The following is a 24,015-nucleotide window of genomic DNA, read 5'->3' as shown; positions in this document are numbered from 1 at the left end:
GTGTCACGGATACCGCGGGTAACGCTTCTTGTTCTATGTTAAAATGAGAAGCTCGGTTGGCTTCTTGAACGCTTGCTTTACGTTCGCCAAGTTGAGGAGGGTTCAATGTCTTTCAATGCGGCAGAACTTGACATTGCAAATGCTGAGAAGCGTGAAAGAGAAATTTTAAATTGTTGTTATAATAACCAGCCAGCAATTCTTTTTAATGATGATAATTTTAAAAAATTAAAGAATTTTTTTCAAATATATATATTTGTACTTAAATAGATGTTAATAAATCTGAACTAAATGTACACACTCATTATAATACAAAACATTAAAAGATAAGTAAAGCATTTCAAATACATATTATAAAAAAATAATCACTCAAACATGTAGGGTTTATTTATAAAAATAACCGAGTTAGGATTATTTAAAAATATTTTTTTTGGGTTAGGTTACAAATTAGAAATGACTCATTTTAATTAACCAAGAACATTAACATGTTCCAAAGGTTTTAAAAGATTCTACAATTTTTACAAAATGAATTAATAACAATTATGTGTATATGATACTTGAATGTTTAATATTATTATCTATACAATATGTATACAAGACAGATAATACGAAATTACAATTTCAACCCGTTTTTTATATTAATTAAAATAATATACAATTCTATGTTTAAAATAAACCAATATGCAAGAAATATAACTTAAAAATATACAGTAATAAGAACATAACCCAATAAAAAGTCATTATCGTCATAATTCGGTTATTTAAAGCTTCACTCCTTAAAAGTAATATTTATAAAAGAATATGTATATTTTTTAAAAAATAAAACCTATTTGACTTTTTCGATTTCCAATGGGAATTTATCAACCTCGTCACACATTTTATTGAATTCTGAATACCATTTTTCAGCTGCAGCTTCCTATAAAAAAAATAATTATTAATAAAATGTTATAAGTAGAAATACAAACTAATCTGATATACCGGGAATTTTATATAACTCGCAATATATGAATGAAGTAACCATATTTACGAAACTACTGTCCCACATAAAATGCAACATAGCTTAATAGTACAGACATTGGGTAGTTTTGCAAAGGAAAAGTTTTGCTTGGAAAATATCCCGAATGGTTGTATAATAGTTCTACTACAAAACTAGAACTAACACTAGATCTAGATCTAGAAACATTCGGATTTAGTCGCATGTCTCTCAAGACGGCTAAACCAGAATGATTCTAGTTCTAGGTCTTGTGTTAGTTCTAGTAATAGTGCAATACTACAACTAACACTAGCCCTAATCTAGAAATATTCGGATTTCGTCGCACGTCTCTCAAGATGGCTAAACCCGAATGATTCTAGTTCTAGGTCTTGTATTAGTTCTAGTGATAGTGCTAGCGCAAAACTAGAACTAACAGTAGACCTAGAAGTAAAAAGTTTCGGGTTTAGCCGTGCGTCTTTAGACACAGTGATATCTAATGCTAACTAGCGCTACCTAGCACTGTCACTAGAATTAACACTTCACGAACTAGAACGAGAAACATTCAGGTTCAGAGGTCTTAAGAGATGCATAGCTATACCCGAATGGTTCTGGTTCTAGGGTTAGTTCTACTTTTCGTTTAATAAAAATACGGGATGTTTCTGTAAGTCGTGGCATTTTGATTACAAATAGTAGAGTGAAAATGATGACGATTCGTGTAAAAATTTTTGATCTAAAACCATAAATGGCTAAGATATGGGCCTTCAAAGTTAAGAAATTTTCAAACATTTTCTTAAATATTTTCAATATGATTTATCTTAGAAATACTAAGTTTGGCAAACAGTGGAATGTTATCATAAGACATCGTTTAAGATCACTGTTGGAAATATCGAACGACGGGATCAATGCTATACAGGATGTTCACAAAGGTTATTTCATTAAAACTGTTTTATTATGTCATAAACCCTTAAATTTTCCAACTGATTCTAAAAGCCTATTTCATTTAAAAATTATTTTCACTCTTAGAAATTTTTGATTAAACGCATCATTTTTGAGATATTTACAAAAAGATACAACCTCGATTTTGGAATGTTTTCATTAATCGTAGGTGCCTATGGAAACAAATTGTAAGTAAAGACAACCTGATACAAAAAACATTCCTAAATATCGAAAGACATTTACGTAAGACAGAAAATTTGAGACACAAGTATGTAAATAACGAGAATCTGAGGTCAGTCTCATTAATCAAGAGTATCAAAAATTGATACTCTTGATTAATAACAGTCAAAAATTATTAATAATCATCAACAATTATGAGGATTCACCGTAAATGAAACTTACAAGTTCTCAGAGCCAACTTTTAGAATAATTTTAGCTCAACATGGCGGCACATAGCGATACATGGCACGATATTTTATTTTTTTACACGGAAACTATTAACTTTAAGGAAAATACTAAAGAGACCTAAAAGTACCACTAAAAAATGAGCTTTACAACCCATATTTTTTTATGTTAACATTCCATAGCGTTAAAAAGTTCTCATAAAAAAAATCAAGCGGGTGGTGAATTTCATCCCCTTAGAGGGCGCTAAAGAAGTTTAAGGTATGCTTGAAAATAAGTTCTTAACCAGTAGAAAAGACTTGTGTTATTTTTGTAAGTACTACATCCTAGTAAAGTTTCCCAATTAAAAACTGAACCACCCTGTATGTCTGTATTTTTCAAAAAACCCTAATAATCTCCCAAACTACTAATGTTAGGTATGGGACATATGTGGCGTAGAGGTTGGGGCGGCGGTAACTCGTCATTGGCAACGAGTAAGCGGTATCGTCACCTAACGAGATATTCTCTCACACCACCTCAAGACCCCAAGGGAGAATGCACAAGGGGCCCACTGGGGCCTAAGTGCGCGCGTAAAAATTACGCACTCCACCATCCATACATACATGGGATATAAAAGATGTAGAATGAGACACCGAAGACGACTAAGTAATAAAATATAGGGGGTGCCATTTAAAAAAATGAAGTTATGGTACTTTCAAATTTCGAAAAGAAATGTGCCAGTTAATGCCATAGTAAAGTGGCACCAAAACATACTCCATCATGTTGCTTAAGCATGTTCTGAATCCTAAAATGATATCCCAAAAATCGAGTGTTCTCTGATTTTTTTAACAAATGTCTGCTGGAGCAGATTTTTCTAAAAAAATTCGAATAACTCGAGAACAGCCGAATCAAATTGCAAAAAGTAAAGTTATTTATAAAGCTTGAAAACAGACAAATCCAAATATGTAAAAATATACAGGATGTTCCATTTAAAAAAATTAAATAGGTGGCGACTTCCGGTATAACCGGAAGTGCTAGAAATCTGAAAATATTTTAGTCAAAGAGATTTTGGCCAGAACCCCAGAAACGTTTAATGAGCGGTCTCGCTGAGACACCCTGTATTGCATCTGAACTGAAATTCACTGTATAAAAAACTTACTTCTGCTTTAGTTCGTTCATTTTTCTTTTTTCTCCTCTTCCGCGTACATTCCTCATCATCTTCGGATTCTGTACCGGAACGTGAAGGAGATCTTCGCCGTTTTCCATGTCTACGTTTATATTGTTTAATCATATCCAAATCGAAATTTCTTTCAGGCTCTTTATCCTGATAGTCAAAAAATCCAATTTCTTCCAATTTCTTTTCTGCATTATCATCATCCACCTCTATGTCGGACGATATTTTATTCTTTTTAGTCTCATTTACTACAAAACAAACTTTCTTTTTTTCTTTAATAAGTTTTTTAATAATATCTTCCATTCTCCGGGGTGTATTTTGATTAGATTGATGCGTAATTTCGGAAACATTAAAACCAAAGAAATCGGATTTTGATTGAGAAGAGGAGGAGTTTAGAGATGATTCATTTAAGTTTTCTTCACCATCAATTTCTGAGATGTTATTTATATTTTTTTCGTTGTCTATTTTAGGACCAAGTATGTTTCTTTTTGGAAGCCTTTTTGTTACAAAATTAATATTTTCTTCAAAACTATTCGAATTATTTGAAATATCAAAAATATTTCTTTTAGCAACATTAACATTTTTTCCAATAATTTTATTCTCTTTATTTTCCAAACTTCTTTTTCTTTCTGGACTAATAAAATCGTGTGCATCAAATAAACTCGAATGATGCATTGAATTCATTGAATCAAAATTTTCAAGATTTTTTCCACCAGAAACGTATTTTAAAATACTAGTTTGTTTTGGAATTGGTCTAACATTAAAATCACTCGTTGATTTAGAAAAGGATCGTTTTTCAATTAAAGTACTATCAAGAACCATGTCTTGATTATAATTCGGTAGAAGTGATCGTTTGTATTGAAGAAAATGTGGATTTCTTCTTACTTCTACGTTAAATCTCCATGGACTGGCTTCAACACTATTTGTTTTATCAACAATTGGAGACATTGGAGTATTTAACTGTTGAAAACGATTTATATTTGGCGTTTTATTTAACGAAATCTGATCAAAATCAGTTGTTGGTTCATATTCTTCATTATTTTCGGATTCAAAAATATTTGGAGAAGAATATCTTTCATGTAAAGGTGTTGATGTAAACTGTTTTTCATTTCCAATGTTTTTTGATATCAAAGGAACTATTTTTATACTTGAAATGATTTTAATTTTATCTATTTCAGGTGATTTTGCACTTTCTTTTTGGTTATTTGATAAATTGGATAAAACAATTTCTGTGGTTATATTTTTATTTTTAACATTTTTTATTTTCTTATCCTTTCGATTAATTTTAACCTTAGGTTTATTATTAATCTCAGCTTTTTTAACATTTCCTTTTTTATTTTTACCCATTTCTTTGTCATGTTTCTCATCTAACTTTCTAACCATTTCTTTCATATATCTTTCAAAAGGTAAACTTGTGTTTAAGGAATGCCCTTTCTTCTTTTTTCGTTTACTTGGTGATTTAGTATCATTTTCCAATGAAAAATCAAAGGCATAAACATCATTTTTCTTTTTCCCTTTTGGTTCTTTAAATTGAGACATTCGTCTATAAATTGGCCTTTTATCTATACTATTATCATTAGTTGATTTTGGTTCATCTTGCAATTCCTTTAATGATTCCTCAGCAAAGTTTTGTTTACTATTTCTTTTACGTAAATTTCTATGAACACCTTTATTATCAGAAGAACCTACCTTCTGTTTAAAATCACCTTTTTGTCTTTTTGTGGGAAAATCTGAAAGATTAGTTTGTCTCAAATTTCTATTTTTCTTGTTCTCTTTTGGTTCATTTAATGTCTCAACACTTTTTTGAATAAATTTATTGGTATTGGAAGAACCCATCATTTTATTCCTATTTTTATTCGTTACATTATCATCTTCTTGCATAATTTTAATACCAAACGTTTTTATTACATTTCTTTCAATTGATTTGTCTCTCTTTAATATAACTTGACATGGTTTGGGAGCATGAACTCTTTGTTGAGTATCTTTAGTAGTATCAGAACATAAATTTCCATAATTTTTTTCATTCTTATCATCTTTTTGTATAGTTTTGTTACCAATCATCTTAATAATTTTATTTTCAATTGATTTATCTTTATCTAAAACAACTTGGCACTTTCTTTGCCTTATATCATCTAAAACTTGTTTAGTCTGACTTTGGTAATGATTTTTCCCAGATTTTCTTCTTCTCATGTAACACTGACTACAAGAATTATCTTTTTCGGCTGTTTTACTCACATTTCCTCTACTTCTTGCACTAATAACATTAGTATAATCTTTTAAAGGCACTCGTTTTGTTTCTAAAGTTTGTTGCTTTTTAACTCTTAAATTATAACTCTTCATTTTATGATATAAAAACTAATTTATTAACCATGATATTTTCTTCTTTCGTGACACTTTTATGAATGCACAAACCATAACATTATAACATAAACACTTACAGAAGAATATAAAATATCCAGAATAAACATAGCAAACAAGAATAAACAAGGTTAAAACCGCTTTTTCAAAAATGCCAACCTAAACATTCTTTCATGAAATTTATTATACATCTTAAATATATTTCTAATAAATCTTTAATTTTTAATTACAATTGCCTTTAATTAAACATAATCATATTAGATGTTTACAACACATTAATAATAAAAGAAATTATAAATTAATAGTTACTTTAATTATTTAAGGTTGGTAGCAACAAAAATTTTTATTTTGACGTTTGTGTGATTGGTAAATTGACAGGTTATCTTAAAACTAAAAGAAATATTATATTTTTAATAATAAAATGGGAAGTTGTTTGAAAGCCGTAAAAGTTGGTTTTATGTGCAGACTTTGCTCAGAGCATAAAAAGAAAGTAATTCATCTATATGGAGTATCCGCAAGAAAAAAGAGCCTTTTGCACAAGATTAAACTCATACCATTAGATGTAAATCATCGGTTAAAATCTAAATTTTAATAAGTAACCTTTTCATTCGTTTTTTTTTTAGATACAAAAGTATGATAAGTTACCCAAAACAGTTTGTGAAATGTGTATAATTAAACTAGAAAAACAGTATGAGTTTGTACAAAAAATACTGAAAAATATGTATAATCAAAATAACGAAACTGATCGTCAGGTAAATTCATTTAATTGTTTTATTTGTAGTTTTAATTTGTTTATATGGAATTAATAATGTTTAGGAAATCATCCATTGAGGGGTACCACCATTGAATCTTCATTAAGCAACATAATTTATTTTTTTAAGCACATTTATTATTTTACTTAATAAAATTTCTAATTAATAGCGTTTATGTGTAAGGATATTAGTGTTATAAATAAAATTGCTACAAATAAATAAATAATTAGTTTGATTGCGAAGTCCAGATCAATCCTCAAAAAATTAAGAAAATAAAACAATTAATATTTCTTTAAAAGCACATTTTTAAAATAAAAATAAACAATACAATAGCACAGAAACTTATTTTCTAACAAATAATGAAATGATTTGTATAATATAAATAATACTAAATTATTGATATAAAATTGTAAATTTTGTGAGGTTATGTAACTGTCAAAATCTGTCAACACGATTTCTGTAAATAAATAGTATTCTTAAAAAGTATTTTTATGAAATAAAAACCAATACAATGGAACCAGAAGAGCATTTTGTAGCCCTTAAAGGTATAAAAAAACCTTTTTTTAATCCGTTTTAATCTTTATAATTTCCTTTCTAGTTATGAGGTTAACAAGACCTACCTTAGCAAGTCCTTTACCTGTAACCTCTGATACAAAAGATTTACCAGGAAACTTACTTAATGAAGCCTTACAAAAAGATTCCACAACAGTTCCAGGCACAGAAACTTTAGCAATAGGCCAGTTTCTATTATTGCCCCAAAATCCAGTTAACATTTATCTAGGTGAAACATTTTCAAGCTACATTTGTGTTTATAGTGAAACGGAGCAAATAGTTAATAATGTTGCGGTTAAAGTAAGTTTAATTAACTATAATATCAAAGAATAATTTAATAAATTTAAGGTGGATTTACAAACATCGTCACAACGATTGGCTTTATCATCAAATCCAGCTACTGCAGCTTTAAATCCCGATGATACAGTTAATGTTGTTATACATCATGAAGTTAAAGAAATTGGAGCCCATATGTATGGATTTAATTTGATAAAAGTGTTACTAAATTGACTTTTTTAGATTGGTTTGTGAGGTATCTTATCAAGCACCCAGTGGAGTTTCAATGTCTTTTAGAAAATTCTTTAAAATAATGGTTTTAAAACCCTTAGATGTCAAAACAAAATTTTATAACGCTGAAAATGATGATGTTTATTTAGAGGCTCAAGTACAAAATATAACTTCCGGTCCAATTTGTTTAGAGAGAGTCTCATTGGATGCTTCACATTTATTTAATGTTACATGCTTAAATATGACACCAAGTGGTAAAAGCGTTTTTGGAAGAACAACATTGTTGCAGCCCCAATCAATATGTCAATTTTTGTATTGTTTGACTCCAGATCCTAAATTATTTAATGATTTAAAATTGTTGAGTGGAGCTACTAATATCGGAAAGTTAGATATTATTTGGAGGAGTAATTTAGGAGAAAAAGGAAGATTACAAACAAGTCAATTGCAAAGGATGGGACCAGATTATCAAGATATAAGATTATCTGTAGTTCAGTTACCTAATTTTGTTATTTTAGAAAATCCTTTTGCTTTTAAATGTAGAATTTTGAATAATTCGTAAGTCTTCCTTTTTTTGTAATCAGATAATATTAATTTTAAATGTTACAGGGAAAGGAATGTGGAACTAATTTTAGCATTGGAAGATCGTGAAGGTATCACTTGGAGTGGAGTATCAGGGAAAACATTAAAATCAATTTCTGCACATTCAACCCTTGATATCCAATTAAAGGTTGTACCCTTAATTCCTGGATTAAGGACATTGGGTGGAATAAAATTGTATGATCCTCTATTGAAACGAAATTATCCTTATGAAGATTTAGGTCAGGTGTTTGTTATGTTAAAAAATGATTTAATATCTAAACATATGTGATATATTTGCTTGATTTTATAGATAATTATACAAATTAATAGCTGTTATATTCATGTTTGCTATATATAAATCAAAATAAAATTATTAAAAAGTAATATTTGAATGTGGCTGAACAATAATGTGGCTGTTATTGTTTTATCATGTGAATGGTTGCGGTGGGACTTTACACACCATCTGTATATGTTTGTTTTTGTGTAATGGTTTGGTGGGTGTAGAGTCAGAGGAGGCAAGATAAATATACGTTTGTGGCAGAAGAATGGAATGCTAAAAGTTTTATTGATTACATCACATACACCTAGAATCTCCAAAACAGAATGGATGAGGTAAAGACTGAAGCAGAAACAGAAATGGAAACCAACCACAGACTACTATCAATGCAAAAAGTCAAGACCCCTCAGTTTAGAGATCGATATCTTCGCAACCGCTCGATAAAACTGAACATTTCTACGTAACATATGTTAATTTGAAAATTTTCGGATCCACGGTTTGCTTTTTATCACGAGTTAAATGAAAAAAGTACCCGATTTTTTACGGTACCGGCAACTTTGTCAACTTTACGATTTTTTTTCTCGAAAATTATCGTACGAAAAAGTTTTAATTTTGAACAGGTGGTAGCTTGATGTGTTCTTAATGAGTGGCGTATTTTATTTTTTTAGCTATCGTCTTTTGATTTTCCCCTAGAGGCCAAAATTGAAAATATCGTAAAACCAGCAAGTGCAATTATCTTGGTTATTATTATAGGTGGAGTATTATAACTAAGAGATTATACGGACACTGTTTTACAGAGAATTTGATGACGTAGTAAAAAAATTTTTTTCGGTTTTAGATTTTGAGGTGACAATTTTAGTTTTTTTTAATGGAAACAACCACTGATTATTCGTTTATTAAATTCGTTATTTTTTTTTGATTACAAAAATATGGGATTAGATAGGTCTATTTCTTATTGTTTTAGAATAAAACTTAAAATAACCTTTTTTTTAGTGTTGTCAAAGAAAGTAAATTTACAGTTTCCTGTAAATTACGGTACTATAACTAAAAATTATTCTACAAAAAATTTATTTTATATTCTAATATGTAACAATCTAACATGTTAAACTTTTCGTAATCCATCTTAAAAAATAGGATTTTTAATTTGACACTTCAGAAAATTTTTGAATACAAACAAATGTTGCTGTTTATTTGAATTCAAAAAAACTATATGAGCGCCGTCTATCAATAATTTATTAAGTCATTTAATAATAATATTAAATATTAATAAAAAATGTGAAATAATATCTATTCCAACTTTTGTTAAAACGAATATAAATTAAATAGTTCAACAAATGTATTTGTTTCAAATATCAGAAATGTTTTTTTAATTATTAGTTATAATTTACAGGAAACTGTACATGTTGAGGTCACACATCACTTATTCCTGTCATTTTTTTATGGGATTTTTAGTGGTTTTGGAAGAGTTATTCGCTCTTTTGAAAAGAGTCTATTCTTTGTGGTAGTAATTACCTCTTCTGGCAGCAACCAAAATTAATCAATTCAATATATTTTTATAAACAAAAAATTTATATTTGTATACCAAATTTGATATTTATAACGGTTTTATAGTATCAATATTAATTTCATTTAAAAATAAAAACTTAAAAATATCATCATAAAAATGTTTATAGTAATCACATGCTCTTTGACAATCCGGAGTCCAATTTATTTCCAATAATTTAGGTTGCATATCTTCCCCATTCCAAGTTAACATTAAATCTGCTGCATAAACAGCTCGAGATTGGGGACTGTCACATATTCCACAAGGCGGATCCAGCATAACCGCACATTCAAAAGCTTCTTTCAACATACTAAAAATAGATTCTTCTACAATTTCCCATGGATTATTAGGATATTGCTCTTTCCAATGGCCTTTAAATTCCGAACAAAGCATGTGTTTTAATGTTGCAGTTTCAGTATAATTCATAACAGTATAATGTTTCTCATAATCATCGAATGAATTCAACTCGAATTCTTTATTAGCAAATCGTAAAAAGAATTCTTTATAAACAGCAACATCTAAGGGTTTAACTGATTTTAATAAAATTACATAACGAATATCAAATTTTACTTTTCCAACGTCATCTCGATCAAATAAAACGGGATTTTCAATGTATTTTTGTGCTATTTTTACTCTTGTTGTAGCTGATCTCATGATGTAATTCAAATTATCTGTAATATGCATGTCTAAGCCCCTTGCTAAATTGAAAGGTTTAATAATCCAGAGATTATTAAGCCCTTTTTCTTGTCTTTTTTGATAATAAGATACAAATTGAACAATTTCAGTTTGTAAATTGTAAGTTGTAGGTAGCCAAACTGGTAAGCTTTCTAATCCATTAAAGTTCTTTTTATTTTTTCGGCGACATGTTATTGCTAATAAATCTTTTATCGTTATTATATACTCAAAAGGAAATTGATTTACAAATACTTCAGGTGTTTCACTTAATTGTTCGTAATATTTAAAATGTTTTGTGTACCAAAGAATATCAGCATCTTCTTCATTAATAACAAACTCAAATCTTGGATCATTTAAAGCTTTCTTAATAACATCATATTCGCAATACACTTTATATTTCTCTTTCTTTTCTGGGCGACTTTTAAAGTTTTCTTTTATTGGTAAAGTCTCCAATATATGACCAGATGTAAAATATTTTTCATCTTGTGGAACAAAATCAAAACTATGCTTTGTTAAAGACGATTTTTTCCAAGGTAATGATAAAGCTGATCTGGTTAAAGAATCGGTAACACCTTCCAAGAAATCTCTTGTAATAACTTCTTCACATTTTAAATTTTTTAAAGGATAAATCAAACATACACCTAATTGTTCTGGAATATAAATGAATGGAACCACTCGAAAATTAGGATCATCACTATGATGAATAGCAGAGCCTACTTCATCCATAATAAACCAAACTGCCAATCGATCCTCAATTTGTGTGGCACTTCCTATGCAATAAAAACAACAATATTTCCACATTTCATTAAAAATTTTCTGCGTCAAAACGTTCCTTTCCTCCTCTGGATCACATCCCACAATAGAAGCCATGCGTTGTTTCAAAGAATCGTCAACTTCTAATTGTTTCAAAGCATCCTCCATACGAAAAGTCCAAGCATGATCAACAAGATATACATGTTGCTTATCATCAGCTTGTATACCTTCTTCAACGTTTATTTGTAACGCCCAAGTAGGATCCTCAGGATTTCGCTGAACATCATACTCAATTTGCATTAGAGAAAAAATATTTCCAGCATCAAAAGTTTGTTCGATTAATTTCGTATAAATCGTTTCCCAGTAAATTTCCGGTATCGCAGAATGTACAAGTTGAGGGCGGTGATCGTTTAAAAACTCTTGATACGTTATTTTTGTCATTGTTAGTATAAAAATTTTGAATTACGCGTGACAAAACTTGCGGTTTTGACACAATAACATAACCTCAATTTAATTTTTGTCTAAAATAAATATAATTTGTGATTTATATTTTATTTTTGGATTTTATGTTGAAAATAGAACATAAGCATTCAATATAAACGTTAATTTTAACAAATTTCGTTTTAAAATTGAAAGGAGCTAAAATTTAAATAATGCAAATTTTAACATTATTATTGATATAAAATACAATTTTACTATTATGTGTTATATATAGAACATAAATTGTATTAAATGGTGATTTCTAACGATTTCGTGTTTTAAAATTGCGATACATTGTGATTTAAGTAATGAAAATTTGAATATAATAAATAATCTTTTAAGATATGCAACCCAACTGTAATAGAAACAGCACGTTTTTGTGTATTTTTGCAGGATTAATGGCAGGTTTTTATGCGAATTAAAGCAATTTGTTACAGAGAGTACCACTAAAAATGGGCGTAAGTAATCAATAAATTGTAATAAATATGCAATAAATGATCACAATTATAAGATATCAATAATTTTTAGCGCAAAAGCAATAATAAAGGTAAAGAAAGAAGAGAAGAAAAGCGTTTGGCCCAAAAAGAACATCAAGCTAAATTAGCACGATCTTTAGAAGCTATACAAAAAGCAAATCAATTAGAAGATCCCATGGAACCTTTTCCAGCTTTTAGAAAGTTTCAAAAAAACGGGATTGATGCCGAACTTTATGTTAAAAGAGTTATTCATTTGGACGAAGCTATAAAAGAGTGGATTTTTGATTTGGAAAAGCGAAATATGAAGCAAAAGTAATTAATATAATTTAATTTATATATTATTTACTTCTAAATGTTTTAGATATGATGATTGCTCGTGGGGTTGGCGAGATTGGAAGAAAAAGGACGAATTAATGCATGATTCCGCTTGGTATTTAATTGCACAAACTATAGATGGGGTTAAGATCGGATTTTCACATTTTCGTTTTGATTTAGAATCGGAAATTGAAGTTCTTTATTGGTAATTAATCAAACTGTCAGAAGAATTTTTTATTTAATCATTTTTATTTAAAATTTTAGTTATGAATTGCAAATTGAACCTGAATATGTTGGAAAAGGTTTAGGGAAGTTTATGATGCAAATATTAGAATTGATAGCTTTTACAAATAATATGCGTAAAGTTGTTTTAACAATTCTTAAAAACAATCCTTGTAGCAACTTTTTTAAGCACATAAAGTAAGTTTTGTTATAGTTGTCTTTTAATATGTTACATATTTGGTTCTTTTAGATATCAAATAGATGAACCATCACTTTGCCATAAAGATGAAGCTTCTCATCCCTATGAGATTCTTAGTAAAGTTAATAAAAAGCTGATTTCAACTGAGGAGATGGAGGCACATCACGGCCATGGACACTCTCACAATCAATCTCATTGTTGTCCTGGACATCACTAATTATAATAAATTGGCATTTTCTTATTTTTTCTGATATCTTACAAGTATTAAGTCCATACATTTTTTTAATTTAATAAGTACGCTTTAATTTTTCGATTATTATATATTTAAATAAATGAAGGAAATTTCATTTCAAAATAAAGAATTATATATAAATTAATTTTATTTTATTTTTATAGAGTTACGTTCCTTATTATGAAGTAAAAGATTTTCATTAAAAGATGGTGCTCTTTATGAAATTCAAAAATTTTATTTTCCTTTTTTTTTTGAGATACATTTATTAATAAAGTTTACAATCTTGTTATATAAGTACGGAAACGGATACAAAATATTTAGGACGCACCTGAATCGTGTTGGAATAAGTGAGGTATGAACTTCACACTTTCTGAACTCAAGACTTTGACGAAAGCGTTTTATTACGTATTATTCTGCAATAACGACGTTATTACTTTATAAAACCAGTTTTTATTTTTTACTTAATCGTCTCGAAATCTTTAAATTGAAATTTCTACATTTAATTGATTTTGTAATCATTGGTAATTTCCCACTTTGTTCAAAAACAAGGAAAAAAAATCACGAATTTTCAAACAAAATAAATTAATAACATTAAAAGGGATGTTTTATGGAAATTTCAGACTCAAACACAAAATTAGCTAATTGGTGTGTATCTTTTACGTTTACTATTACTTTTGATTTTACTCTTCTAAGTGAAATAAATCATCAAAATTGTGTGAAATTTGTACTATCATTCTTGAGTAATTCGTGATACTTTATGAGAAATTTAAAAAGAAGGAAAAAAATTGTCAATTATGCTTATACAATTACGTCAGAAAACGCCCGGCAAATTTATATCCGTCGAATATATATGGGTGCTATTAAAAATTTTGAATAATTCTTGCAAATTTATTCCAGCGAAACCATTAATGGAGATAAAGGCTGTGTGTATTTTTTTTCATTCTTTTTGGTTTTATTTTTCTTCGTCCAACTCGTTACCGTTAGGATTCGTATACCTGGTTTGGGTGACACTTTTTTTTAAATATGTGGTTTGTACATAAGTTATACCATCATCTCGCCTTCTTACATAATAGTATTAATCAAATCGTACATAGAAACATAAAAAAGGAAAGATTTTTTGTAATGTATATGTTATAATGCTAATTTTCGGCCTATTTTTTCGTTTTGATATGGTTCGATTAGTGATTCTGTAAGCAATCGTTAATTTAACAAAAAAAGTATATATAAGAAAACCTTGAACTTGTACACCTGGAGACCAGAAACTTCTTTTTTGATTAAAAAAATCGCTAATTATCATCTGTTCCACAGAAATCCGGTATCGGTATAAATTAAAATTGGGAAACTCACCTTTATTGTCGTTATTTATCCTTTTATTCTGCAAATTGGTTGAAAATCGGTTAAAATTTATTAAAATCAATAAATTATTTAAATTCGATCGATTTCTAACCTAGAAATTTTCAATTTTGACGTTAAACGTCAAAAATCATTACATTTAATATTTTACATGTCTCCTTATCTTTAACTCGTGCATTTAGACGGCGAAAACTAAATTAAACATAAAAATTGATTTAATCGAAATATAAAAAACATTAATTTACTTCAACGTTATAGATTTGTGCCCAAAATCGTTTTCTAACCTAAAAATTGAGACAAACTTTGACGTTTAAACGTCAAACATGATGTATGTGTATGTAGTGTCATGTGGGGGTGAATTTCATAGCACTTAGGCCCCAGCGGGTCCTCTGTACATCCCCTTTAATTTACAGTTCATTCAGAGGTCAGAAAACCAGTAAAAGGTTTTAATGAACATTAATGTACAGGGAATTTCATATAATTCGCAATATATGAATGCAGTAACCATAGTTATGTAACTACTATGCACTTGCACTGTCCCATATAAAATGCAACATTTTTAGCTTAATAGTACAGGCATTGGGTAGTTTTGCAAAGAAGGAGTTTTGCTTGGAAAAAGGTAACATCTTTATGATAACCCTGAGTTATCGGCCGTCTTAAGAGACGCTCAAACAAGAACTAGCAACCCTAGCAACATTCGGGTTTAGCCACACGTCTCTCAAGACGGCTAAATCCGAATGATTCTAGTTCTAGGTCTTGTGTTGGTTCTAGTGATAGTGTAAAACTAGAACTAACACTAGAGCTAGAACTAGAAACATTCGGATTTAGCCGCACCTCTCTCAAGATGGCTAAACCCGAATGATTCTAGTTCTAGGTCTTGTGTTAGTTCTAGTGATAGTGGCAGTGTAAAACTAGAACTAACACTAGACCTAGAAACATGCCCATTTTTATCAAATATGATTTAAAAAGAATTTAACCTCAAAAAATCGAATTATCATTATTAAAATTGTTGTTTAAATAGAGAGTAATGTGTTAAATTTAAAAAATAATTAAGAAGTTTGTGGAAAATATTAGAATTTTAAGAGTTATAAAAAGGTCAGGGCAATTAGCACAACATCGTAATCATAAATTTTGATAATTTTATTATTTTTTTGTTTGAAAGCCTACCTTTACTTGTAGTCTAATAGATCAATTAAAATTCAGCATGACAAATTAACTAAAACTCGAAAAAAAAAGGCGATTATATGTGAATTCGTGGAAAAACACAATAAATATGTTAATACTTATAATATATTTTTCTAAGAAAATATCTTTATCTAAAAAAAGATTTAAACATCTAAAAAAATGTATATAGATATTTTTTATTTCTTTTTTTGTTCTTTAAGTTTTTATTTTAATTGTTTATAAGTATTTAAAGTCTTAATTAGTAGATAGTTTGGAATCAAAAAAAGGAAATTAAGTATATCATTAAGATTTTGTTATAAAAACTAGTCTTATTATAGATTTTTATTAGCAGTTTACTAACGATCTGTTTTGTTCGCCACATTAAATCGAAACGGACAAACCACCTGGCTTTATAAAAAAAGAAAAAAAATCTAATAGTCGATAATTGAAATTTATTATGATAGATGATTTTTCGAGTCACTATTACGTAAATATCTCGAATCAACCAGACATTCCGGCAGACAGCGATAGTGTTTTACGATTTATAAATAAAAAAAAACTTAAAGTCCAAAGATTGGCCAAGAAGTTGCAATTAATTATTTCAACAAAAAAAAATTGTCTCCTTTTAATGATTTTCTTTTTTTTATTTATGTATATTGTTTCATTTTGCGACAAGAATATATCTTTAAAAAGATTAAAAAGCTTTGTCCACCTGGTCGACCGGTTTTCTTCTAAAAAAAGTCCCAAACTACAAAAAAGCTCAAACTCACACAGAACATCTTTTTAATGGTTTTTGTTGGCGACAATTTGCCAGAGGTGACTTATTAACACTGATGGTGGTTCAGGGTTCAGTGAATTTAATACCTTGGACACATGCTGCTTTTCAATTTTCGTTTAAATTGCCTTTAACAAAAAAGAAATAAATAATAAATTAATTTTTTTCTTCACTATTCTTTAAATCTTGTTGTTATTTAACGGAAAATAACTGAAAATCTAAATACGAAAATAATCTTTTTCATAGGAGAATTTATTTTCTTAAGGTTTGACGTTTGTCTTTTTTTTTATATAATTTTTGACCCTCAATCAGAAAAAAAAACAACCTCAAGCTAAATTTGAATTTTATAGTGATGGCATAACGTTGCTCAAACACCAATGGATTGCCTACTTGAAGATAGAATTTAAGAACATTTAAGTAATCACCGATGAGGCTTGAGATTTGGGCTTACACAATTTCTTTGTATTGTATAGGAGGGTATAAATACTTTTGTGAGTCACTGTACATTAGTTGATTATTGCACCACCTGTCAACTTATTTTTTATTTTATTCTTATTACAAACTCAAAAAAATGAATACACCTTTTTATTGCTGTCGACCCCTAAATTGTATTACAAATTTAAACACATTACAGAAAATAACGTTATTTTGATCAATAAAGCAGAATTGTATAAAAAGATGACTTTTAATTGTATTTGTCCAGATAATTGGGGTTGCCATGGCAACACATGTTTCGTTAATGGAACTATTACCTACATTACAGTTTTCTATATTATCAACTTTCTGCTGTCATTGTCAAAATTAAGTTGAAATGTCAGTGTTACGGCTTTTTAAATTTTCAACGTATTTTAACGGTGATTGGGGCTCATGGAGAAGTTTTTTCGTATCGGTAAGTACTTTTTGTGATATTTTATAATATTACCATAATCTTACAATGATATAAAAACCGTAATTACAAAAAATTAAAAATCGTTTTATTATGCGATTTTGTCTGATTTACATATTTCAGTTTTTCCTGAAACCTGTTTATTCTAAGAATCATGTTAAACGATTATTGGCATGTATGCCTGTGTTAATAGCGTAACAATTATTTGAAAAACCTTCGTACCGATTTCCTCATGTAAATGTTTACTTTTTACCTCATATAAATATGTACTTATAAGTTGTAAATAGCCCGGGAAATATATGAAACGGTTAAAAAAAAATTGAAACGTACAATTTATTATCGGCGAAAAGAAATTGCGTTAATGGTTTTATTATAATATAAAAGCGACAAAAAATGTAACAAAAGATCTGAGAGATTAATTTAAATTTTATAACCATCTAATCGCTTTAATCGTATTTTTTTTAATATGATGACAAAGAGAATCAAAACATTTACTCGTATTTCACACCTTAAAACTTGAAAAACCACAACATAAAGATTTCTTAAGAATTAACAACGATTCTTAAGAAATCTATATTATCTTCAAAAATCGTCATACGCGTCATTTAGAAAGTCAATTTTAAAGTTACATTATTTAAACGGACATAGAAATATTTACGACTTTCGATCGAATAAACAACAACGGTATCCGATTTCCTTGATCTTTCCTTAAACGAGACGAAACGGTAGCAATAAAAAAAATCTCGTCAATTGCCTGTCGCATTAAAAAGTATTAGAAAACCAGTTTATCGGTTAATCAGACTGATTTAGGTTTGACTTTTACTATGCTACAAATCTTAATTATGAACTGATAAACTTAAACTTCCTGACTTTAGATCAATTAAATCAAATCTAATTTATGAAAGGCGTAATGAAATTTCGAAAGTTAATAATGAACTATATATTAAAAATTGACAACAATAAAGTTTAGTATTTCCCACGCGAATTTTAATTGCCACTAGGGGTTTTTTGAAGGAATTGTCCGTCTGTGAATCGGTTACATAAGAATCAATCAGCATGATCGATTCAGTTTTCTGTCCGAAGCCGTGCGATTCGGGTCAATATTATTCCAGACGGATTACAATCTCAATATAGGCGAAGAAACAACGATGTGATGTTTCGCAAATCCGCGGTTTCTTTATTGTTTAATATCAACTCTACCTTAACTTATAACGAAACTTATAATTAACCAAATGGAGTTGCAAATTGAAACCTTTAAAGTTGATCATATTGATCGATAACATTATTATTAATCAATCTAAACAGAAAAACACTTAAAACTTTATTACAAAACTCAAAAAAAAAAAAACAATTTTTAACATACCCTTTTAAAGTAGGGTTTACAAAATGATTTTTCGGCGTAAATAAAGTAATCATTTACGGTTTGCAGTAATGTTTTCGCTCGATTATTTCTGTAAAAATTGACGAAGCGAATCTTTGTCCAATTGAGTACTTAAAGAGATAAAAAAAAATATCGCGAGTCGGATATTAGATGATTTGCAAAGAAAACGTTTTGCATAATACTCTCCGATTACGTAATTTCCGTCTTAATTACAAGATTTTACCTTAGCGTTAACCGATTCGCTAATTGTCGTCAATTTCTCGACGGCTAGAACGAAAAAGAAATGTAAAACTTCACACTTTCCAGCGCTTTGTTTACAATTAACACTTAGTTTTTTTTAAATGAAATCTATAAAACTCTAAAATAAGTTTGGATTTATTTTTTCTTATTTCTTGACAGCCCTTTACTAAAACGCTTTAGATGATATGTTATTATTATTAATACTTCTACAATATAATATGTAAACATGTTAACTGTACAGCTTTTGTACCCGCAGTTATTGATTAATTTCAATAGTGAATGTTTTTATTAAAATCAAACCCTGTTGGGGTTTTGTTGAACTAGAGTTTCTAGACAAATATCCCCTGATTGATAACACAGAAAATGACTTTTTGGCTACTTTTGAATGTTGAAAACTTATGTGTGAGACGCACAATATTTTTTTGCTCTATTGTATGTATTACATCATTCAGTGCAATCTTTACCCTTTCAAATGCGCTATTGAATGGGACTGTACTATTTTTCCTTCATAAGTTATGACCCTTGTATACTGTTAAATCCTGAGCAGTTTTTCATTAGTCGTTTTCACGTCTATATTTGCAACAAATTTTTTTCGCAAGTTTTTATCGGCCGTTCTTATGGTATCTTTTCTTCACTATGAACTCCTGAAAGTGTTTGTAAGATCCTGACAGTTTCGGTCACATTTACGATCGTTTTAAATTTGCCAAGCAAAAAATTTATATTAATAACGATGTCAAAATGTTTTATCAAAATTACTTCAAGATACCAATTTGCAATTAAGATAAATCTTGGGCTGTACATATAGCTTGTAAATCATGAGTTGAGAACTTAAGATGCTGAAATAATGCCAAGAGCACAATTACAACAATTCCTTATCTATCACTTATAATGTTTGGGCGTGAATCTTTTTTCAGTCACGATGACTTAATTCTAAAAATTCTCATAATATTAAGTATCCGAATATAATGAGTGTCACGAAACCCTCTCCTTTTGAATCTGACGATATTCCCCCAAAACTGATGATGATACCGGCTGAAGACATCGATTCACTTGATTATGAAGATTCTAATTTTCTGCCGGTTCTGTATGATCAGGCTGCACTAAATGATTTGGTCAGGGATTTAGGTTTATCTAAAGATAAATCTGAACTGCTAGGTTCACGACTAAAAGAGAAATTCTTGCTCCTGGAACAACCCCGCATCTCACACTACTGATCCATATGTTGGGTTCCAACAAAATTTATTTTTATCATTTTTTGACATATTTTGATTTAAAATCATAATCAATAATTAATGTAACATTCTGTTCGTTATATTTTTAATCATTATATCAGTCATTTCTGAAATCATCACATGATTGTGTATACGTGAATATCGCAATGAATAGTTAATAAATCACCTAAAAAAAATCTGCAACATTTTTGCGATTGGTCAGAAAATTTTTTGAAGGCTTCGCAATTGATTTCGAAATAAATCTTTCAATACATTATTTTATTATTTTTTAGAATATCTAAAATGTTAATTAATAGCTAACTGATGGAGTTATAGTTGTGATATATCTCTTGTTCACCTTATATTAAAAAAATAAGATGGAAAAATATCTTAATAAATTTTTTGAATGATTTTTATCTTTATCCCCTTTTGACGTCATTCGCCTGAACAAAAACTTTTCAAAAAAAATATATATAAAACGGATAAAAAACTAAATAAATACAACGGAAGAAAAAAATAAGACTTCGTCAACACGAAATCCTATGTGTGTGTGCAAAAAGAACGCGTCACCTTCGAACCTTACCTCTCTGGATACACGCAGCATGTTATAAAGAGCGACGCCGTCCGAAAACGACGTTCAGTTCGACGACGTCCGGCAACTCCGTGGCATGTCCTTTACCAAACACCACCACCTTACTCGATTTCCTTTCACTTAACACTTTCCCTCTCTTTAGTTCTTTGCGCGCGCGGACAATTTTTTTCTTCTCTTCTTTTATTCCGACATCATACAGAAGTAGTATTAGTAGTAGAAGAGATTGAAGAGAGAAGTGCGCGCGCATTATTACTAATATTAATAACTACAAAAAAAACTTTTGTGTTTCTTAAAAGTTAAAATTCCAATTTTTCCTGATTGTTTTAATCGGTTTTTGTAGAAAAAAAGATGAGGAAGGAGCGACGCGGAGAACTTTTTCATATTTTTAATCGCGATCGATAAAAGAAAAAAATTAATTATTTAGATTTTTGTAAATTAAAATATTTAGTTGGTGGTTGTGTTCTTATGTTGACCTTTTAGTTTTTTTTTCGTTTTGCCTTAATAATAATCGCGAAGGAAAAAGAATACATTTTTTTTAAGAAGTGCTTCTTAAAGGGATCAACAAAAGGATTTTTATTATTTTTAAGGTAATAGTCAATTTTCTTATCTTTAAATTAAGAATCTTATTTATTGGTTGTTTTAAAATCGGTTATTGTATAATACATAATTTTTGAAAGTGAATTTCGAGTGAAAGGGAAAACGAGAACGTAACGGGTCGGGTTCAGCACAGCGCAACCGAATACAACACAACTTAAAGGAAATAAAAGAACTGTTGTTTCATAAAATGTAAAGAGCACAAAGAAATTTTTGTTTAATATTATAACGTGCCAAAATGTTTCTAGAAATGTTAAAAATTGTTAAAAAAAAAACAAAATTGAATTAAAATGAAACAACTAATAGGATTTGTTAATATTTGCTTAAAATTGTCTAATTTTGTGTTAATTGATACAAATCAGAATCAAAATGTTTTTAAAGGTGTTAAACTTTCTGAATACTATTCAAAGTTTATTCTTAGTCTTTGAAAATCAATAGCTTCAGCAGAATCTTAATAGTTTAATAACAGGGAATTGTTAAAAAATCGATATTTATAAATTGGCATAAAAGCTCTATAGGCATTTGGTTTGTTTATAATCTTTGATGATGTTTCATGAGCGGTATGGCAAGTGGGAAAATACATCATGAGTAATATCTTGCAATTGAGATACAAAGAACTGGGTTATTATGCCACGATAAAGTTCACCTTTAATCCCACATTATTTCCTAGTTTTGAAATAAAAAAGATCATATGATTCCTACAGACTACATTGCATACCAAGAAATGGTAGATAGAGAATGCGACATAGATTTTTTCAGTTATAAATGTGATGTTGCTGGACATGAAGCTATTGAGTTCAAATTGAACTCTGTAAGTAAAATAAGTACCAAATTTATAGTCTGACTTCTAAAAGCAATGGACTAAATCGTGTCAAACTTTGCATTATGCATGGTATAACTCTGAAACTTTGTTCCTTGTAATGGAACTCTTCCCATTAGGCACGGTTTGCTTGTTTACTGCTTTTTCACGACTTTATCTTCATCTATATTTGTTTTCTGGAATCTGCCCACATCTTTTCTACTTAATTTTGCCTTTGACTTTATTCCCAATTTATGCCATTTTTAATTTACGTTTTAGGAAGTCTCTAGTTGCGTTCTTATGTATTTTGTGCGTTCAGCACTCTTATATTTTCTATTGTATCTAAGTTATATATTGTTTGTTGACTCCTTTGTTGGCTTTTTGGTCGAATTGGCTGGACCCAGAGTATGATTTGTAATAATCTTTGCTTTTTTAATTACGTAAGTATGATTTCCATTTGCTCTTGTACCGTTGGGTTTCCTATTCTTAATCTGGAGCTTATACACATCCAGTTTCTATGCTCTGCGAGTGTTGCACCAAACTTAAGCATATATCGCTTATCAAGTCTCTTAATATCATTTTTTCTCCATTATCTTTGCCCTGTTTCTCTGTTATCTCTGTTTCCTTCTCTGTGACAGTAATGATATTTCACAGACCAAGTATCTTTGTAATCCACCTAGTATGAAAATCTGCAAGAATACTTAAGAATTGATTTCAAATATTTTTATTTAAAATCGCCAAAAAATAGAATTCATTAAAATAATAATTTTAGTCCCTCTATAACTAATTTTTATTTTTAAATTTGTATTTCTATGTTCTTTTAATCTTTTCACAATGAGAATCGTTCGCTGGTGGTCATACTCACTTTCTATCGACCGAACACGTTTTCCAGTAGTATTTAGTATCAGATACGGGTCGTGATCTTCTTCTTCTACTATGAGTATTGTGGTGAAAATTTTCGCGGTGAGATCGAACTGCTGTCGAGCTAAAGAATGAATGGAACATATCTATCTTCACCTTGGTCGGTAAATACATCTGATTTCTTTTTTCTTATTTTCAAAACACTTTTTTAATTTTCGACGCTGTTTTTAGATTTTTGTGTTCTATTGAAACACCAATTATTGTTTTACTCTTTCGGATTGTATGGGTAATTCTACATAGATTTCAGTAGTTTCGGTAATAATCGTAAATCGAGAGCCATAAACTTTTTTTGAAATACATTTATTAGTATAATTTTAATTGTTTATTAATATTTGTTTCTAACTGGATTGAGAAGAAGTTGTGTTACCTTCAAGAAGTTTGTATTCTTAATTGAAGGAATGATAAAATATCTTTTAAAACCACACCTTTCTTTACAAATCATTCAATTCCTATTGTTTTATTCAAGAGTTTACCTCCAACTGTGTTGGATTAAATTTTTATGATTTTTTCTTTTATTTGCTTTATTTTTATCCAATTTGAAACGTAGGATGTATTAAATTACGGTAAGATTTGGTGATTTTTACATTTTTATACTTCATTAATTCACATTTCTACTTTTAATTAATATTATTTTATTTTATATTTATTCAGCGAAGCGTTAAAACAAAAATTGTTATTCAATAAAATAGAAAGGTGTATTACCAGAAATTGTATAACA

General features: G+C 29.1%; 6 protein-coding genes across 9 annotated transcripts in view; 4 read left to right on the top strand and 2 right to left on the bottom strand.

Annotated features, from left to right (window-relative positions):
* Nucleotides 1–215: 215 nt before the first annotated feature.
* LOC111418870 (uncharacterized protein PF3D7_1120000) lies at nt 216–5,961 on the bottom strand. Its single transcript, XM_023051572.2, has 2 exons — nt 3,447–5,961; nt 216–913 (listed from the first exon to the last, which is right to left on the bottom strand). The coding sequence occupies exons 1-2, from the start codon at nt 5,799–5,801 to the stop codon at nt 824–826; spliced, it is 2,445 nt and encodes an 814-aa protein (XP_022907340.1). The 5' UTR covers nt 5,802–5,961; the 3' UTR covers nt 216–823.
* Nucleotides 5,962–6,165: 204 nt separating this feature from the next.
* Nucleotides 6,166–6,797, top strand: LOC111418845 (uncharacterized). Its single transcript, XM_023051536.1, has 3 exons — nt 6,166–6,381; nt 6,443–6,571; nt 6,636–6,797. Exons 1-3 carry the CDS (start codon nt 6,241–6,243, stop codon nt 6,648–6,650), a joined length of 285 nt encoding a protein of 94 aa, XP_022907304.1. The 5' UTR covers nt 6,166–6,240; the 3' UTR covers nt 6,651–6,797.
* Nucleotides 6,798–6,989: 192 nt separating this feature from the next.
* On the top strand, nt 6,990–8,593 carry LOC111418900 (trafficking protein particle complex subunit 13). The gene is made up of 5 exons (XM_023051605.1): nt 6,990–7,116; nt 7,170–7,423; nt 7,472–7,596; nt 7,643–8,185; nt 8,237–8,593. Exons 1-5 carry the CDS (start codon nt 7,083–7,085, stop codon nt 8,496–8,498), a joined length of 1,218 nt encoding a protein of 405 aa, XP_022907373.1. The 5' UTR covers nt 6,990–7,082; the 3' UTR covers nt 8,499–8,593.
* Nucleotides 8,594–10,034: 1,441 nt separating this feature from the next.
* Nucleotides 10,035–11,967, bottom strand: LOC111418911 (Tubulin tyrosine ligase-like 12). Its single transcript, XM_023051617.2, has one exon. It carries the CDS (start codon nt 11,896–11,898, stop codon nt 10,081–10,083), a length of 1,818 nt encoding a protein of 605 aa, XP_022907385.2. The 5' UTR covers nt 11,899–11,967; the 3' UTR covers nt 10,035–10,080.
* Nucleotides 11,968–12,281: 314 nt separating this feature from the next.
* LOC111418827 (N-alpha-acetyltransferase 40) lies at nt 12,282–13,522 on the top strand. Its single transcript, XM_023051514.2, has 5 exons — nt 12,282–12,395; nt 12,466–12,725; nt 12,775–12,933; nt 12,993–13,148; nt 13,201–13,522. Exons 1-5 carry the CDS (start codon nt 12,390–12,392, stop codon nt 13,364–13,366), a joined length of 747 nt encoding a protein of 248 aa, XP_022907282.1. The 5' UTR covers nt 12,282–12,389; the 3' UTR covers nt 13,367–13,522.
* A 3,940-nt stretch (nt 13,523–17,462) lies between these two features.
* Nucleotides 17,463–24,015, top strand: part of LOC111418839 (sol narae) — a 53,172-nt gene continuing 46,619 nt past the window's right edge. For 3 of the 4 annotated variants that reach the window (XM_023051525.2, XM_023051527.2, XM_023051528.2), the window contains exon 1: nt 21,177–21,570. The gene's annotated coding sequence lies outside the window, so the exon portion shown is untranslated. Of the gene's footprint in view, nt 17,563–21,176; nt 21,571–24,015 lie in introns of those variants that run through there. The other variant, XM_023051526.2, reaches the window with a different exon arrangement.

Source organism: Onthophagus taurus, chromosome 7, assembly GCF_036711975.1.
Source record: "Onthophagus taurus isolate NC chromosome 7, IU_Otau_3.0, whole genome shotgun sequence".
Lineage (NCBI taxonomy): Eukaryota > Metazoa > Arthropoda > Insecta > Coleoptera > Scarabaeidae > Onthophagus > Onthophagus taurus.
This window is presented reverse-complemented; position numbering and strand designations above follow the sequence as displayed.

What these genes read in the sequence shown, in the direction of transcription:
- LOC111418870 (XM_023051572.2), bottom strand. Translation starts at nt 5,801, where the DNA reads ATGAAGAGTTATAATTTAAGAGTTAAAAAGCAACAAACTTTAGAAACA. An exon ending in ATGAACGAACTAAAGCAGAA is followed by an intron (nt 914 to 3,446) that starts GTAAGTTTTTTA and finishes TTTTTTTTATAG; the next exon opens with GAAGCTGCAGCTGAAAAATG.
- LOC111418845 (XM_023051536.1), top strand. Translation starts at nt 6,241, where the DNA reads ATGGGAAGTTGTTTGAAAGCCGTAAAAGTTGGTTTTATGTGCAGACTT. An exon ending in TTAAACTCATACCATTAGAT is followed by an intron (nt 6,382 to 6,442) that starts GTAAATCATCGG and finishes TTTTTTTTTTAG; the next exon opens with ATACAAAAGTATGATAAGTT.
- LOC111418900 (XM_023051605.1), top strand. Translation starts at nt 7,083, where the DNA reads ATGGAACCAGAAGAGCATTTTGTAGCCCTTAAAG. An exon ending in GCATTTTGTAGCCCTTAAAG is followed by an intron (nt 7,117 to 7,169) that starts GTATAAAAAAAC and finishes TTTCCTTTCTAG; the next exon opens with TTATGAGGTTAACAAGACCT. An exon ending in TTAATAATGTTGCGGTTAAA is followed by an intron (nt 7,424 to 7,471) that starts GTAAGTTTAATT and finishes AATAAATTTAAG; the next exon opens with GTGGATTTACAAACATCGTC.
- LOC111418911 (XM_023051617.2), bottom strand. Translation starts at nt 11,898, where the DNA reads ATGACAAAAATAACGTATCAAGAGTTTTTAAACGATCACCGCCCTCAA.
- LOC111418827 (XM_023051514.2), top strand. An exon ending in AAGCGAAATATGAAGCAAAA is followed by an intron (nt 12,726 to 12,774) that starts GTAATTAATATA and finishes TAAATGTTTTAG; the next exon opens with ATATGATGATTGCTCGTGGG. An exon ending in AACTTTTTTAAGCACATAAA is followed by an intron (nt 13,149 to 13,200) that starts GTAAGTTTTGTT and finishes TGGTTCTTTTAG; the next exon opens with ATATCAAATAGATGAACCAT.